The sequence below is a fragment of the Tasmannia lanceolata genome, unplaced genomic scaffold (genome assembly GCF_043159265.1).
Source record: "Tasmannia lanceolata isolate RefF3 unplaced genomic scaffold, GAP_Taslan_0.1 ptg000007l, whole genome shotgun sequence".
Taxonomy (NCBI): Eukaryota; Viridiplantae; Streptophyta; class Magnoliopsida; order Canellales; family Winteraceae; genus Tasmannia; species Tasmannia lanceolata.
The window spans coordinates 18689694-18705847 of record NW_027518684.1 but is presented as its reverse complement, the minus strand read 5'-3'; the positions used below and the strand labels follow the sequence as shown (position 1 = coordinate 18705847).

General features: G+C 37.7%; 2 protein-coding genes across 2 annotated transcripts; both read right to left on the bottom strand.

Moving 5' to 3' along the window:
• Positions 1-979: 979 nt before the first annotated feature.
• Positions 980-10333, bottom strand: LOC143882189 (luminal-binding protein 5-like). The gene is made up of 8 exons (XM_077385649.1): positions 10145-10333; positions 7297-7564; positions 6973-7187; positions 6574-6816; positions 3594-4073; positions 2859-3013; positions 2262-2344; positions 980-1834 (listed from the first exon to the last, which is right to left on the bottom strand). The coding sequence occupies exons 1-8, from the start codon at positions 10200-10202 to the stop codon at positions 1333-1335; spliced, it is 2004 nt and encodes a 667-aa protein (XP_077241764.1). The 5' UTR covers positions 10203-10333; the 3' UTR covers positions 980-1332.
• Positions 10334-11481: 1148 nt separating this feature from the next.
• Positions 11482-15617, bottom strand: LOC143881111 (Calcium-binding EF hand family protein). The gene is made up of 6 exons (XM_077384106.1): positions 15046-15617; positions 14442-14544; positions 14281-14346; positions 13246-13413; positions 12433-12529; positions 11482-12269 (listed from the first exon to the last, which is right to left on the bottom strand). Exons 1-6 carry the CDS (start codon positions 15536-15538, stop codon positions 12147-12149), a joined length of 1050 nt encoding a protein of 349 aa, XP_077240221.1. The 5' UTR covers positions 15539-15617; the 3' UTR covers positions 11482-12146.
• Positions 15618-16154: the final 537 nt, after the last annotated feature.

The window sequence follows — 16154 nt, the reverse complement described above, 5'->3', positions numbered from 1 at the left end:
AAACCCTATCTTACCAAACTCTATGAAAGTAGAAGATAAAGATCTCCCCTTTAATGTTTTTGCCTTTAAGACCGAAAAACTATGAATTTGGTATGTTTTTGCAACTATTTTTTCATATTATTATTATTTTTGGATGGCTCTTCAGGCAAAGTGGAAGAAGGGATATCAATCGTGCGTATGTATTTCAGTTTCTATCGTTTTGAATATATTTTTATGATTATGTCTGGGAAATGATATCCCCCCACCCCTCTAAACGGATAAAATCCCCCCTTTAACAGCTGCGAGAATGGTTCGTTGCTTTAGGATAAATTCACCCCTTTAATGTTTTTGCCTTTAAAACTTAACGAATAACGTTTCGAATCTGAATATAGGTTTTGGACAATTCTTCCTTTATTCACATGCTTTTTTAAAAATTTAATATGCGATTTCTAATGATATTTTCTCCTTTGTAGTTAAGTCCTGTGATTTGGAAGTTTTCTTAGTTTAGTAGGATAAACTCAAAGTTTCTTGATTCATGGATCACACATCTTATTTCAATTGCAGCTTATTACTATAGAGAAAACCTTTCACTATCTCCATCCCTACTCTCTCACCATTAAGTAGATTTTGTGATTCAAGGGGTTTGAAACGCAAAACAAAGTTGATAAGGGTTGAGGGAACCTGTGTTTCTTATTAGCTGATTCGAAAATTAACATTTCCTTATGGTGGGTGCACGCCAATGGTTCAAAATAAAATAAAAAACGGTTGTAGGTAAAGATGATTAGGACTTCTATTTTCTATTTTTATCTTCAAATCGCTCAAGCCTCTACCATTGAGCTACAAACCGAACCCCTCTATCTCTTTAATTCACTTTTCTCTTGGCTTTAGATGTTTTTGTTTTTTGCCCGTGTGCAAACTAGTGTCAATAATGGCTTAAAGAGTGAACAAATTTCATACAAACCATCAAATAGTGGTTAAAGACATCCAACAGTCCACAATCACCGAGAAAAAGGCCCATCTAATGGTCAACATCCTTTACAATCATACAAGGGAGATGCACAACAAAACCCAAAAGGATCTGAATGTTGTAGCTAAACAAAGTATATTTTCATAAGAAATCAAAGGTTTTTAAAACATTGCACTAGAAAACAATGAACTATTATGAAGTCAAAAAAGGGCTGCAAGAACAATTACAGTCCATGCTTTCTATAAAACTTCTACCTAAAATTTTTCTTCCTCCCTTTCTGTCCCCTCTCCATTTTTTGACACCCCCACTATTAGCAAAAAACCAAGAATCCTCTTCTCTGTTTCTATTCAAACAAACTGGAATCCGGCCAGAATTCACCGGAATTTCTAAAGCTCGTCGTGTGAATCATCATCATCATCATCGCCGGAGCCGCCACCGGAAGCCCCGCCGGATCTCTGATAAACGGCGGCAATGATCGGATTACAAACTGCCTCCACTTCCTTCAGCTTCTCATCATAATCTTCCTTCTCCGCAGATTGATTCTCGTCGAGCCATTCGAGCGCCTCTTTGACGGCGGTCTCGACCTTCTCCTTTTCCTCTGATTCCAACTTTTCCGCGAGTTTGTCTTTATCATTTATTTGGTTCTTCATGTTGTAGATGTAAGTCTCCAGGCTGTTCCGAGCATCAATCTTCTCTTTCACCTTCTTGTCTTCATCGGCAAATTCTTCTGCCTCTCGGACCATCCTTTCAATCTCCTCTTGACTCAACCGCCCCTTGTCGTTGGTTATGGTGATCCTCTCTGATCGGCCCGCGGCCTTGTCTTCGGCCTTCACTGTTAGGATTCCATTTGCGTCAACTTCGAATGTGACTTCAATCTGAGGTGTGCCCCTGTTCAAACACAATGCAGCAAAATTCTGTTCAGTCCCAGTGCAGATTTGGTGCTAAGTCACAAATATCGTTCTTGGGAATTTCTCGGCAAGGGAAAATCTCGATATGTATTATTTTTATTTTATTTTTGAGGGATTTATATCAGGAAAAACGATAAAAACAAAATTATTTAAAAATATATATAAGATATTCAATTTATTAATTTAAGAAAGAATAAAATAAAAATATAGTAAGGACATTTTTCATGGTAAATGATAAAATGTAAATATTGCTGTATTTTTTAAAATATCAAGATTATTTTGAAATTTTGTGGTATTATCAAAATGTCGCAATAAAATCACAATATTTTGAAAAGGTAGCGATATTTTGATCGACATTTTTTTGACTCAAGACATTTTCAACTTGTTGATAAAACCAGAAGACAAACCTTGGAGCGGGAGGGATGCCAGAGAGATCAAATTTTCCGAGCTCCCTGCAGTCCTTTGTGAGACTCCTCTCGCCCTCAAAAACCTGAAAATGCCATTCAATTCGCAAAAGCATGAGAACCAGCTAGGCATACATACAGTGCAACAATTTAATTGAAGTCTCCAAACAGAGTTTTAAGCAACTAACTGATGATTGTATATACTCTCTTAATACCGGTTTGCAGTACTAAAAATCATAACGGCCATGTTTAGTAAACATGAATTTTTTTATCACGGAATATTAGTTATTCCAGTGGGGTGAGAGGGGTAGGGAGATGGTGGGATAAGCAAAGACTTGAGAGGGCACAAGTTACGAGAGGGTGAGGAGTGGGTAAAATATATGAAACAAAATAAATTATATTTTGAGTGGAGTTTTTTCCCATGTTTTTTTATTCTTTTCTCACCTCCTCTCACTCAGTCCCTCTCAGGTCTCTCCCTCTCCTGCCCTCCCTCCCCATTGAGTAAGCTGATATTCTATGGAAAGTAAATTCATACTTGCTAAACATGGCCAAAGGGTAAATGTTTAAGATGGGCAAAAATCAGAGAAAATTCATCAATACCTGAATTGAGACAGTTGTCTGCTGGTCCTGGTAAGTGGTGAACACTTGAGATTTCTTTGTGGGGATGACGGTGTTCCTCGGAATCAACTTTGTCATCACCCCACCAACAGTCTCGATACCAAGAGTAAGAGGCGCAACATCCAACAGAAGTATGTCTGCAACCGATAAATCATTCCAATTCTCAGTCACTCCAGAAAACAATTATCAAAGTCCACCAGAATGAATTAGATTAAGCAGCGTACATAAAGATGAGAAACTCAAGCCATCAACCCAAAATTCAAATCAAAGTCAGGCATAGAACTAGACAGATATATCTTAGGCCCTGGTCATTTTGGATTTAGAGAATCAATTTTGAGTCCAAAAGTGGTTATGTTTAATATTGAGTCCAATAATCAGTTTTGGTCTCAAAATTTGAGTCCAATGATCAGTTTTAAAATCCAAAATGAACAGGGCCTTAGTTTTTCCATAACAATCATAAAAAATTGAAACCAAGGAACATGGAATTTGATGGATATATCTTAGTTTTTCACAAATTCCGACCCAAATTTTCCATGACTACAATGATATTCGACATAATACCAAGTTATACAGTAGTATTCAAAAGCTAAGGCCCCACAAAGATATCAGTTTTTGAAGTTCCAAGATGTTAGAATAGGGTTCATCATGAATAAAAAACTAGAAGCAGACTCATTTGATTTTTTTTCTCATTGTGGTGAGTAGAAAAGAAATATATACCTTTTGTTTCTTCGCCACCATCTCCACTTAAGATGCTTCCTTGTACAGCAGCACCAAAAGCAACAGCCTCGTCTGGGTTCACTCCCTTGTTGGGCTCTTTCCCCTCGAAGTAATCCTTGAGAAGCTGTTGAACCTTTGGAATTCTAGTACTTCCTCCAACAAGAACAATCTCATCAATTTGACTCTTCTGCAATCCAGCATCTTCCATGGCCTTCTTCACGGGCCCCATAGTCTTCCTGAATAGATCATTGTTCAACTCTTCAAACCGGGCTCGGGTCAGAGGTTCGGAGAAATCCAACCCATCGTACAGAGATTCAATCTCCACTCTGATCTGGTGCTGACTGCTCAAGGCTCTCTTGGCACGCTCTGCCTCCCTTCTCAGCTTTCCTAGAGCCCTGTTGTCCTTGCTGATATCCTTTCCGTGCTTCTTCTTGATCAATTTGATGAAGTACTCCATGATTCTATGGTCAAAGTCCTCACCTGCAAGAGAATAAATTATCAACTTTGATAAATGTTAAATTTTGAAGAGAAGATTTCACTAATCTTGAATAATAATAAAGAAGTCAATCGGTACTTATAAAGAGCACTTACATGATAATCATAGAATCAAATCTAGATAACTATGGAAAGATATTATTCCAACTCAATCTAGTTGCCTAATCTATCTAGATTACCCAAACTAACCAACTTGCCTAATCTACCTCCAAGATGATCCAATGGTTAGACTTTCCCATATCAGATCTGACAAATCTTAACACGCCCCCTCAAACGTATATAGATTGAAAATCAATATACGTTTGCTTACAATAAGAATTCCCAAATTGATTACAATAAAATGTCCCCAACACATTTAGTGGGCATAATGCCAAATCTTCTTGTGTAATGCACACCACGCAGATGAAGGTGGTCTTGATTGATGGTTCTTGCCAAATGTAGGCCAAAGCTCGTTACCGAAAGAAAGCCACAATGGACTAGATGAGACTCAAGGCCTCGATGGGCGAGTCTACATAAAACGGGTCACAATGGACCAATGCCACAATGGGCAAAGAGATGGATCGAGTTTTGGAAACGATCCACAAAGAAGTTGAAGACTCTCTCAGGCACACACTCCATAGGTCCGAGGCATATTACCTCAATGGACTGAAGTACCTCAATTGATTAGAGTATCTACTATTTCAGGCACGCACCCCAAAGGTCCGAGGCATATACCTCAATGGACTGAAGCACCTCAACTGAAATAGTCTGGAAAAAGAAAGATTTGAAAGAAAAATAAGATGGAGACAGACGACAACTAACGGCTTAAGGACGACAATTATTGGCAAACATAAAAGGTTAGATGAAACTTATTAAAAAGGATTGAACAGTGTGTACACAAAGAGGGCTGCAAACATCAAAAGTTGGACATTAGAGTATCGAATAAAAGACAAATGAATAAGGTGTGTTGATATCAAATTTGGCGTAAAAGCAAATGGGATGTATTAATATGGATAAGGGATCAAAAGCCAAGAGAGAATCCGAGAAGATATAACGAACGAGGGTGTGCAGAGAATAGAGAAGGGTGCTGATATCAAATTTACGGTCCACCAATTTTGTATAAGCTAAGGCAAATGGACTGAGTGTTGATATCAAACAAGGCCCGACTCTTCGTGAACCAAAAGACAACATGGCAAGGCTTGATAATTGCTCTCGGTTTGTGGGCCACATAGGGAATTGAATCGTTTTTTTTTTTAACGAGGATGACATGCTTATTTCAAACCAAACCACACGCCCACAATCTGTTTGTGGGTGGGTCTAAGAGAGAGGAAGGTGCAAAGGACTTAGAGTTGCAATGGTATTGTGATGGGGATTGACGGAGACCGGGCGGACAGCTGATGTAGCCGTCCGCCGGAGAACGAAACTCCGTGCGTTGTGCTCAGAGTCGGGTAGGATAGGGATGCTTTGATACCATGTTAAATTTTAGAGAGAAGATTTCACTAATCTTGAATATATTACAAAGAAGTCAATCGGTGCTTATAAAGAGCACTTACATGATAAACATAGAATCAAATCTAATCAAATCTAGATAACTATGGAAAGATATTATTCCAACTCAATCTAGTTGCCTAATCTATCTAGATTACCCAAACTAACCAACTTGCCTAATCTACCTCCAAGATGATCCAATGGTTAGACTTTCCCATATCAGAACTGACAAATCTTAACAATAAATCACTCCCCACAGCTACAATACAACTAGTTCTTTAGAACCTCTTGTCTTTATGCAAGTTTGCATCAGCTTGATTGCATCGACTCATAACCAATCCAAATTGCTAATCCTTTCCTTTTTTTTAAATAACCAAATTGCAAATCATATTCTTAGATATTCTTCAAAAGTGTAGCTCAAAAATGAGAAAAAACTCAGTTGAGCAAGTTTTCGTGTTAGAAAAAGCATAAACCATCAAGAAACCTATATGATCAAGGTTTGATAACCTGGAAACTCTAGTTTAGTTTATTGAAAATTCAGCTGATTGAGTTTTTACGGTTCCAGAAGAACAGGAGAACCATAAAGTCAACTGGGCAACCTTTCTAATACTATAAAGGACTACTACACTTCATGAATGCATCAAATCAGTAAGGATAGAGCAAATTGTTTAATGATTCCCTAAGGTCCTGTTTGCTTTGCATTTTGAGAACCGATTGTGAGTCCAAAACTGGTGACTGGACTCAAAATTAAGGCCCTGTTCACTTCGGATTGTTGCAAACAATTGTGGACCCCAAACTGATTATTGGACTCCAAATTACGTTTATTTTGGAGTCAAATAATCAGTTTGGGGTCCACAAATCGGCTGCAACAATCAGAAACGAACAGGGCCTAAGTTTTCCCCCCAACTGCTTCCAAGCCCATTAAGAAACCTACTAAATGGCAGCTACTTGAAGAAAACAGAACAAGAAGAAAACATAACAGTAAGAAAAAGCCAATGTTAACTGATAAAGTTCTTACCTCCAAGATGGGTGTCTCCATTTGTGGCCAGGACCTCAAAAACCCCATTATCAATTGTCAAGATACTAACATCAAATGTACCACCACCAAGGTCAAACACAAGGATGTTCTTCTCCCCACCCTTCTTATCCAAACCATAGGCAATGGCTGCAGCAGTTGGTTCATTAATTATTCTTGCTACGTTTAGCCCAGCTATCACACCAGCATCCTTAGTAGCCTGCCTCTGGGCGTCGTTAAAATAAGCTGGGGAGTATAAAGAAGATAAAACATGTAAAAATTCCACATTACAAATGAGGAAATTTGCAGTTGTTCAATAGAGAAGCCCATAAAACCAACATGTCAATAGCTCGGATACAAGCAGGAAAAAAAATGTGACATCAAAAGAAGAATTTCTATTACCAGGCACAGTAACAACAGCATCCTTTATTGTCTTTCCAAGGAATGCTTCAGCTGTCTCTTTCATTTTAGTTAGAATCATAGCACTTATTTCCTCAGGGCTAAAAACCTTGGTCTCCCCATCCTTAATTTTGACTTGAATATAAGGCTTTCCATCCTTGTTAACAATCTTATACGGAACAAGCTTCATGTCTTTCTGCACCTCCTTGTCTTCGAACCTGTGGGGCAGATATATCAGTGCTTTCATAAGCATATCCCTGCTAACATAGATATACAAGAAAAATATATCGTACTCAGGATGATAAAATGGGTGGGATGGAATCTCACTTTCTTCCGATCAATCTTTTAACATCAAAAATAGTTCTTTCGGCATTGACGGCCGCCTGGTTCTTCGCAGCCTCACCGATCAATCTCTCATTATCCGTGAACGCCACCCAAGATGGTGTAATGCGGTTTCCTTGGTCATTGGCAATAATTTCCACATGACCATTCTTGTAAACACCAACACATGAATAAGTTGTACCAAGGTCTATCCCAATGACTGTTCCCAGCTTGCTGGCTTCCTCTTTCGCAATGGCGAATGCAAATAGATATCCTGTGACAAAATTATACAGACCAATTCATTGCATCAGTAGATTGACTTAAAATTACAAGATTGAATATGAGATATAATAACAAGGTAAAGTAGCCCCGACTACAACTTGTTTATAATGAAATACTAAAACGTATGGCAGTCTAAAAGAAATACTGTTTGCACACAACAGATTTATAAGGGTGCTAATATTGCTACTGCCTTGATTTGTATCATCCACAGTTCTAAACCCTGCCTTATTTTAGAATTTTCCTTTGCCTGTTACAATTCACAATCAGACGTAGAGGCAAATGGAGAATTCTAAATGGAAAGAAGGTTGTTGGCACCAAAACAAGATGATCTATATAAGTTTCCATTTCAAAATGATAAAATATCCTTGACACACTCAGGCTGCTTAAATTCGAAATAAGAGACTATGGAAAATGTCAGGCACAAATACTGGATGGTGAAATTGAAATACATATGATTATGTAAATATAAGAAGAATACACAACAGGTCTATCAAAAGTAAATAGTAGAAAAAACAAGAAAAATGATAGTTCTTCAAACTGGGTTGCCTTTGTTACATAGTAGACAGGTGGTTTATAGTAAAGAAAGGGGCAGCTGTGAAAACTGGTTAGGAATGGGCAGTTGTTCATTCTCGTTGGTGCAAGTGATGGAACCATACCAATACATGGGGTTCCCATGAAATTTTGTGGAGTCACTATTGCTTACACCAACAAGAGCGGATTTGTTGTGACAAGACTCAAGAGAGAAACAAAACCATTTTATTAAAAATGGAAAGCAGCAAAAACATTTAAGAAACAATCAGAGCAAGTAAATCTCGAATTTATATTCCACCTTAACTTTAAAAAAAAAAGAAAAAAGAAAAAAATACAGCCATTGAACAAAAAAATAATAGGATTGAACATCATCAATTGAAAAATTCATGGCAAACAAATGACAAGTAGTGATCAGTTCATAATTTCCAATTTAGAAGAAAGAAAACATCTTGTGGTTTTGTAATTTTGGAAGAGAAACATTTCATTGCAATGGTTTGAAAAAGTAAAGGGAAAATGTTCGAACTTCCAATATACTTTCATTGTTTTTTTTATCAATAACTAGAATTGATTTCAATATAAAATACCAACAGACTTCACAAAAATCAAAGCTACTTTCATGATCTTCAGAACTACAATAACAAAAAAAAAAAAGTGTCAAGGAAACATATCTACTCATATCTCGCTTCTTACATAATCATAGACATGGTTTTAAAGTTTAAACTTTCATCGAAACTGACAAGAAACTATCAAAATTTTCTGTTTTCATCCACATTGAAACCCATACCGAAACCAAAACCATAAGTATATTAGTGGTATACTATTTCAGTATATATTATACAATTATATTTATATAAATTACATGTAAAATATGGTGTGTGTATTATATAGAAATATTTATATAAATTACATGTGAAATGGAGCATGTGAGCGACAACACATGCCACTGGGTATTTGATATTATTAAATCATTATAGGTGAGTTTTTTTTTTTTTTTTTACCAATGTGATTTTTTTAGTGTGTATTTGTGCTTATTATAGCACTTTCTGAAGTTTCATCTTAAATATTCATCATTCATGTAGATTTGTATACGTTTCCGTGATGTTATAAGAATTCTACCAAAAATTTCAACCGAAACTAGGATGGTTCTATGTCCTATGTGACCGAGAAACACATACCGAAACCAAAACATGAAACCTTGATCACATATTTATATTAGAAAATTCCCTACCTATCCCCATTCCAAATTAATAACAGATTATTACCTAAATCCACAAAGAGAATGTTAAATAATCGTGGAAACTAAGGTGCTCTGAATCTTTCGGAGCGTATGAACATCAATGTATTCATATAATCATATAATCACATCAGATCTAGCCCTAGAAAATAGATGCATTCAGTAAAATTACGAAATGAAAACAACGGCACCGAAAATCAATGAAGTCAACGTATTCATATAATCGTATTATCACATCAGATCTAGCCCTAGAAAATACATGCATTCACGGCACTATTTCCAATAAAAATCGAAGTTTACGTAATGAATTTTCCGATATATAAGAAAAATCAATAATCAAATAGAAAGCAATGGAATTCAACCAGATCTACGAGAGCTCCTCATCCAAAACAAAATCAGTAATCCAAACCCTAGCAATGCAACCGAATTGGAAAATAAGAAAAAACAGTAAGCAGAAAGTAATCGAAGAAACTACGAAATGAAAAGCGTGGCATTACTTTCTATAGAAAACAGGTCTACTTTATGAGTTTTCCGATATAGAAGAAAAATCAACAATCAGATAGAAAGCAATGGAATTTAACCAGATCTACTACAGCTCCAAATCCAAAACAAAATCAGTAATCCAAACCCTAACACTGCAACGAATCGGAATAATTAAAGAAAAAACGGAAAGCAGAAAGGAATCGAAGCGGATCTAACGCATGTCTCGAAAGCGAACATAAAAAGTCTAATCGAGTCGGTGTAAAACAGATCAAAACAAAAAAAAAACATAGAAAGAATTAGATCGAAGGAGAAAACAACATGTACCTGATAAAACGAGCCCTAGCAAGATCAAAGAGCTTCGATCTCTCCCCGATCGATCCATGGCGTAATCAACTCTCTCTCTCTCTCTCTCTCGTATTCTAGCAGAGGTGGAATGTGAGGGAATGGATTTGAGGAATTTTTATCTCTTGGAGCGTAATTTAAATCCTTTCTCTTTGTTATCAACTGTATTTTATAGAGTGGTTCCCGTCCATATAGCGCGAGGCAAAAGAAGGGAGAGCGAACATGTCATAAGAGCTGACGTGGACCAATTGGATTTCGAGGAATTTCTACGGTTGCCCTCCATGTAACGGGAGGAAAATAAGGGCGAGTGAACATGTCATACGATCTGATGTGGACCAATAGGACTCTGAGAATATAATGTCTCCACCAATCGTAAGTGGTTTTCTGTTGGGGCAATCCTGACCGTTCGATCAACCTTTTTTTTAATTATGTACGTTTTCATTTTTTTTCAACATTAAATCGTCCGGAATGTGAGGACTTCTACTTAAATGACTAAAATGCCCTTATCATGTTCTTTTTTGGTAGGTAAGCTGGGTTTTGGTCAACAGATCTTTATTGAGTAAAGAAGTTACAATCGCCTGTTAATGGTAGGGTGGCAAAATTAGCCGAACTGAACTGATACCGAGCCGAAACCGAACCAAAATTGAATCGGTTTGGTTGAATCGGTGCCGAATTTTCGGTTCGGTAGAACCAAACCAATTCAAATTTTGGTTTCGGTTTGGTTCAGTCTGGACAATTAAAAATGCGCCCCTACTTTTCATCATTTCGGTTTGGTTCGGTTTCAATTCGGAGTGTAAGCATGTTCGGTTTGGTTTGGGGGTCAAATCGAACTAAAACCGAACGGTTGCCACCCCTAGTGGATGGTCTCTTGGCCGTCTCAGAATACATTATTAATGAGGAGAGGGGATAATGTGTACAGGAATATCGTCTCCTACAAGGACAATCGATTTTTGACAAATAATCAGCGGCTCCACTGGCTTCTCTCCAAGCGCTTCAGTTACTCCTCATGTATGTTTTGAATGAGTGGAGGTGTTAGATATTTTAAAGTCAAAGTTACTTTTTGAACTTAAAATATGTAGGGAAGAGTAAACCAATATCAGTCTAGTATCAATTTCCAACAATCTTAATAATCTTAGGGGCCGTTTGGGTTTGGATACTCAGATTTTAAAATATGGATTTCTTCAAAATTGTAGCTAAGATACAAGAGAAGAAGCAGACCAGCCGTCGTTTTTTTACTTCTCGCCCTTCTTTCCCTCAGCAAGAGAGTAGTAGATCCTCCCATATTTCAAGGTTTTAGAAATCTCAGGACGCAGGAGAGATTTTTAAAACTTGAATTTCTCACTTAAAATTCAAAAAACACTGTCAGGACAGCATACAACAGCTTGATCATGAATCTTCTTTTACATTGTTTTCAAACTAAGAACCTGGATTCTAAAATCCGTGTATCCAATTAACTACTTTTTTCTTACAGGAGGATGTGTCTAATGGTTGCAATGAATCGTCGTGTTCGTCATGGGCAGTTGTATCTTCCACTGACCACGCAAACTGCAATTTGGAAGTCCGACTCGATCAAGATTTCTTCAATTCCTTTCCGTTTGGCTAGAGATAATCATTGGTAGATGGCGCAAATTTCTAGAGTGTACATCTCTTCAACATTAATATTTAGGGAATTAAAATAGGTTTAGAACATAGGGAGGAGATTCCCAATTTTTTTTATGTTACATGACAAGAATGTACAAAAGATGCCCATCCATCTTCTTGTTAAATCTTTGAATACACAAATTAACTGGTAAAATGTAATTCAGGTGAAAGTTTTCGGCTTTTCAGGATCACTTGAGCTTTTACCATGTAACTGGGCTGGATTTGGGTCGAACCAATTCATCTGGTTTTAGATTCAACCCAACCCGACTCGACCCTCACCTCATAAGAGACCTTCAAAAGAGTCCTAGACGAACACAAGTCTAGGCTTGCGGCGAAGAGATCATCATAGCTCGTCGTGTTCATCATCTTCATCAGTCTCGCTGTCTTCGTATACTGTGCTATAGAAAGCGTATTGGTGATCAAGGATTTCCTTGAGAGTTAATTTTCCATCATTGTCATCATCTGCCTGAATTACACCCAAAATTAAAAAAATATTGATATAAGAACTTTTAAGCAATTTAATGAGAGGTAAGAGAATTTTTTTTTCAAAAATAAGATAATTATTTTGTTAAATATGTAGAGTTGCACCATAATATGGTGCATTCAAGCTACATTTGATGAGTTCTAACCTCATGCATTAGGTACTTGGTGTAATAAGTTGCATAAGATAGTTCCCCAGGGTAGAGGTGATGAATAATGGGCTCCAGCTCGTTCTCTGTCAGGTATCTGTAAAATATATTTAAAACCATATGAATTAGAATTTTTGTTTGTTTTGAATTAAAAGTAAGGCCTGTTTGGATTGCAACAGGTTACTAAGGCATTTCAAAAGACTTGCATCTGATTCAATAGCAGGGGATTCAATAAAAGCATATTCGTGCAAAAGAGCTAACATCCGATTTGTGAACAGACCGGCTTGGGACGGGCTTGCTTGCTTTCAAGAGTTTGACCGGTAAAGGACAGCTATTGCACAGTGTTCATCTCTGCCCCCAGACTTCAAATATTTTCCCATAATTTTTTTCCAAGATTTAGAGAGAAAGATGTTTTTTTGGATTGTTTAGAGGGATATCATTATAAATTGACGGTCCCTCCAGGGGCGGAGGCACATATAGCTAGCAGCATGAGGCCCCCCCCCCCCCCCCCCCCCCCCGACCAATGCATGTGAGTGTAAATTAGTCGGCCCCCCCAAGTGTAAATTCCTGGCTCTGCCCCTGGGTCCCTCTAAATAAAACTTGAACCGCAAACGTTGAAGTTACTTTTTTTTTCTTTCATGTGTAATCAAACAGTGGAAAAGCAGGAAATTCTGAACAAAAAATGTCTTTTCAGAACTTTCCAAGAAAATTGCTGCAATCCAAACAGGCCCTAAGCTAAAAAATGCAAATAATTTCTGGCGCCATGATTTTAAAATAAATTAAACGGTGATAGTAAAATTCAAATTAGTTTACTTGTCTTTGTTTGTATCGAGCTCTGCAAATTTTTCTTCAGGGCTGGGTATATGATTCAACTGGTCATCGTCACCCTTTTCGAATTCAACGTAATTCTTGTAAATGTCGTAAGCTCGATCACGAAACTCGGAAAAACTAAGTTTTCCATCTTGATCATGGTCCATATCCCTGTAACCCAAGAAAGAAAATATCTTTGGATTAACATAACATTCCGAAGAGTAGAAATTAGGAATTAGTTCATAATGCACGTGATCAAGGATCAAAATAATGAAATGATAGCAAAAAAAAAAAGTTATCTGTCCATAAATTTAGAAAGAAATAAATAAATTTATGATAGCAGAATTCAATATTAGGTTAATTGTCAGTCTCTTCCGAGAAATCCGATAAAATTGGAACGATACGGAGAAAATTAACTTCGCCTCTAGTGCATGGATGTCATGGACAAATCAAGAAACAGCGTCCAAATGGCCTAGGATATTCTTTGCAGATAGATACCTAAGCTCTCTACTAGTGCCCTTTTGCTTGGTCTTACCTATTTTGATCTAGTAAAATCAAGAAAGGTAGAGCAAACAAGAAAACAGTTCTTTCGAGGGAACCAACCCTCCAATTGCTTATAGCATTGATAAGATAATTCTAATTCTCCCCATTCCCATTACAGCAAGACTCATATATTAACAAACAACACTACACCACACACTCATAAAGACTCTAACAGTCTAACTACCTCCTAGTAACTCAGGGATACACTACCTCCACAATCCCACAAAGATAAACCAACTCCTTTAAACTAAGACTACTCTTTACCACGTAACAACACCACTTCTAATAACTCACACACACTCCACCTACTCTCTTTATACACTCTAGAACACTGCCACATCATCCTAGAATATTGCCACATCAGCGCATGTGCCCTGCACCCGAAGCACAGGAACACAACATTTTCCTAAATAATGAGACATTGAAATTACTTGAAATTTAATTAAAAATTGGTATCATGAATGTAAGAAATATGGTAAAGGTGAGAAATGTTACCTAATCTTTGCTTTTTGCATCCATTGTTGAATTTTTGCATTTTTACTATCTTCTGGGTGTAGGAAACTGCAAGGAAAGTAAAAAAAAAAATGAAACCGAGCAGAATAAGAGTTTGATTAGTATCAGAGGTAAAAAGTAAAAAAAAATGTTGCAATTCATACTCATTAAATTCAGTGTAGTTGAGCAATCCATTGCCATCTATATCTGCGTTGATGAATTGTTCCTTCCACCATCCCGCTTGACCATGTGCTGTATTATTCCACTCTGTTTCACAATCATTTAGTTTAAAGATTGACGCAGTTAAATTTTCATTAACTTGGGCGAGTCCGAGGATTTTTTATTAACTTGGGTGCTTTTGAATAGTGGTTCCAAGGCAATCGTCAACACGAAACATTTTTTTTTAATGGTGAAAATTTCATGAACTATGGTTTGTTAACACGAAACACTAATTTGAAAATCTCTCTTAAAATGTGCAGTTCCTCTACGGATCAGAGGGTTAGGGTCATCCATGGAGATGATCCTATTTATGCAGTGGCCGAGCAAATGAATCGTTTGGATCATCCTGTGAAGTGGGCCCACTGTAGTTTGTCTGTTTAATATTATGAAAGCCGATTGTCAGTCCAAAACCAGTCTATTTGGTTTTGATTTTCAAATTATAAGGTGCATTAGAAATGTACATTTTCAAACGCGTGTAAAATTACATTTCCAATGCACCTTATCACAACCCTTTTACTAATAGAAGGAACAAGAGAAAGACATACATACCTATCTCATCCTCGGAAAATTGGGAGAGGTACTCTCTCAGAGCGATGGCTCCATCGCCATTCCTATCGCGCTCCTTTATCTCCCTCTTAGTCCTATAAGCCAGTCTATTTAGTGCTTGCATTATATTCCAAGCCTCAAGCTCCACAAAACTGACCCCTCCATCTTTGGGCAACCTATCTAACAAAGGGAACAATATGGTTAACCTTTCAGTTATGTTTAACGGGCTCTCCTCGCTAAAATACTCCTCCATATCGGCAAAGTTGCCGGAAAATGGGTCGGCAACCCAACCGACCGGAATATTGAAATTTTCGTGTAATGCCCGGTCACTAATTCCTCCTCCCTCAATCCTGAATGTAGGGTCCAAAGCTATGTGTTTAGGGCCCACCAAGCGGCGATAGGGGCGATGGGGTGGGCCCACATGTGGGGCCGGAGAGAAGGTGAGGAAGAGGAGGAAGACGGTGGCTAGGAGGGGGTAGACCACCGCCGGTGCCATTTTCCGGCGAGTTTTTTGCCGGAGGAGGGGGCCTTTTTGAGGGAGGTTGAGTTTGTGGTGGGGACTCGAGGTAGCAATTGAGAGAGAAATTTATAGGGAGAAAAAAGTTTGATTGTTTTTTCGAGGAATAATAGATGCAAGGGTGCCCTCGCCTAAAGAGCCAGAAAAGGGCCTTGATTGGATCCACGTCATTAAGTGAAACTGATTTTACTTTCTCAACAGATTTTTAAAGATTACCGAAAATGACGTAGATCCAATTAAGGGCTCTTTTCCGGTCCTTTATGGAAGGCCGCCCTTGCATCTATCATTCCTCTATTTTTCTTCTCTATGTCTGTTTAAATGGGTAGAGAAAAAACCGGGAAATTCTACCGTTAGAAACGGCAAAGACAGTGGAATTGTCATGGATATGAAGTTGGGTTCTGAAAGGGGAAAAAAGTGAGTTTTCTTGTTCTAACTTCTAACAGTATAGTTACTATGGTTTGCACGAGCCAGGGTGGCCCATTAAGCGTTTGGTGATTAAGACCGTTGATCTGGTGGGTCATTCCAATATTCCATGGATATCGATAAGCTGAAATTCTCGGCGATGGGATGATCTTAGCAGTCCAATCCATGATCT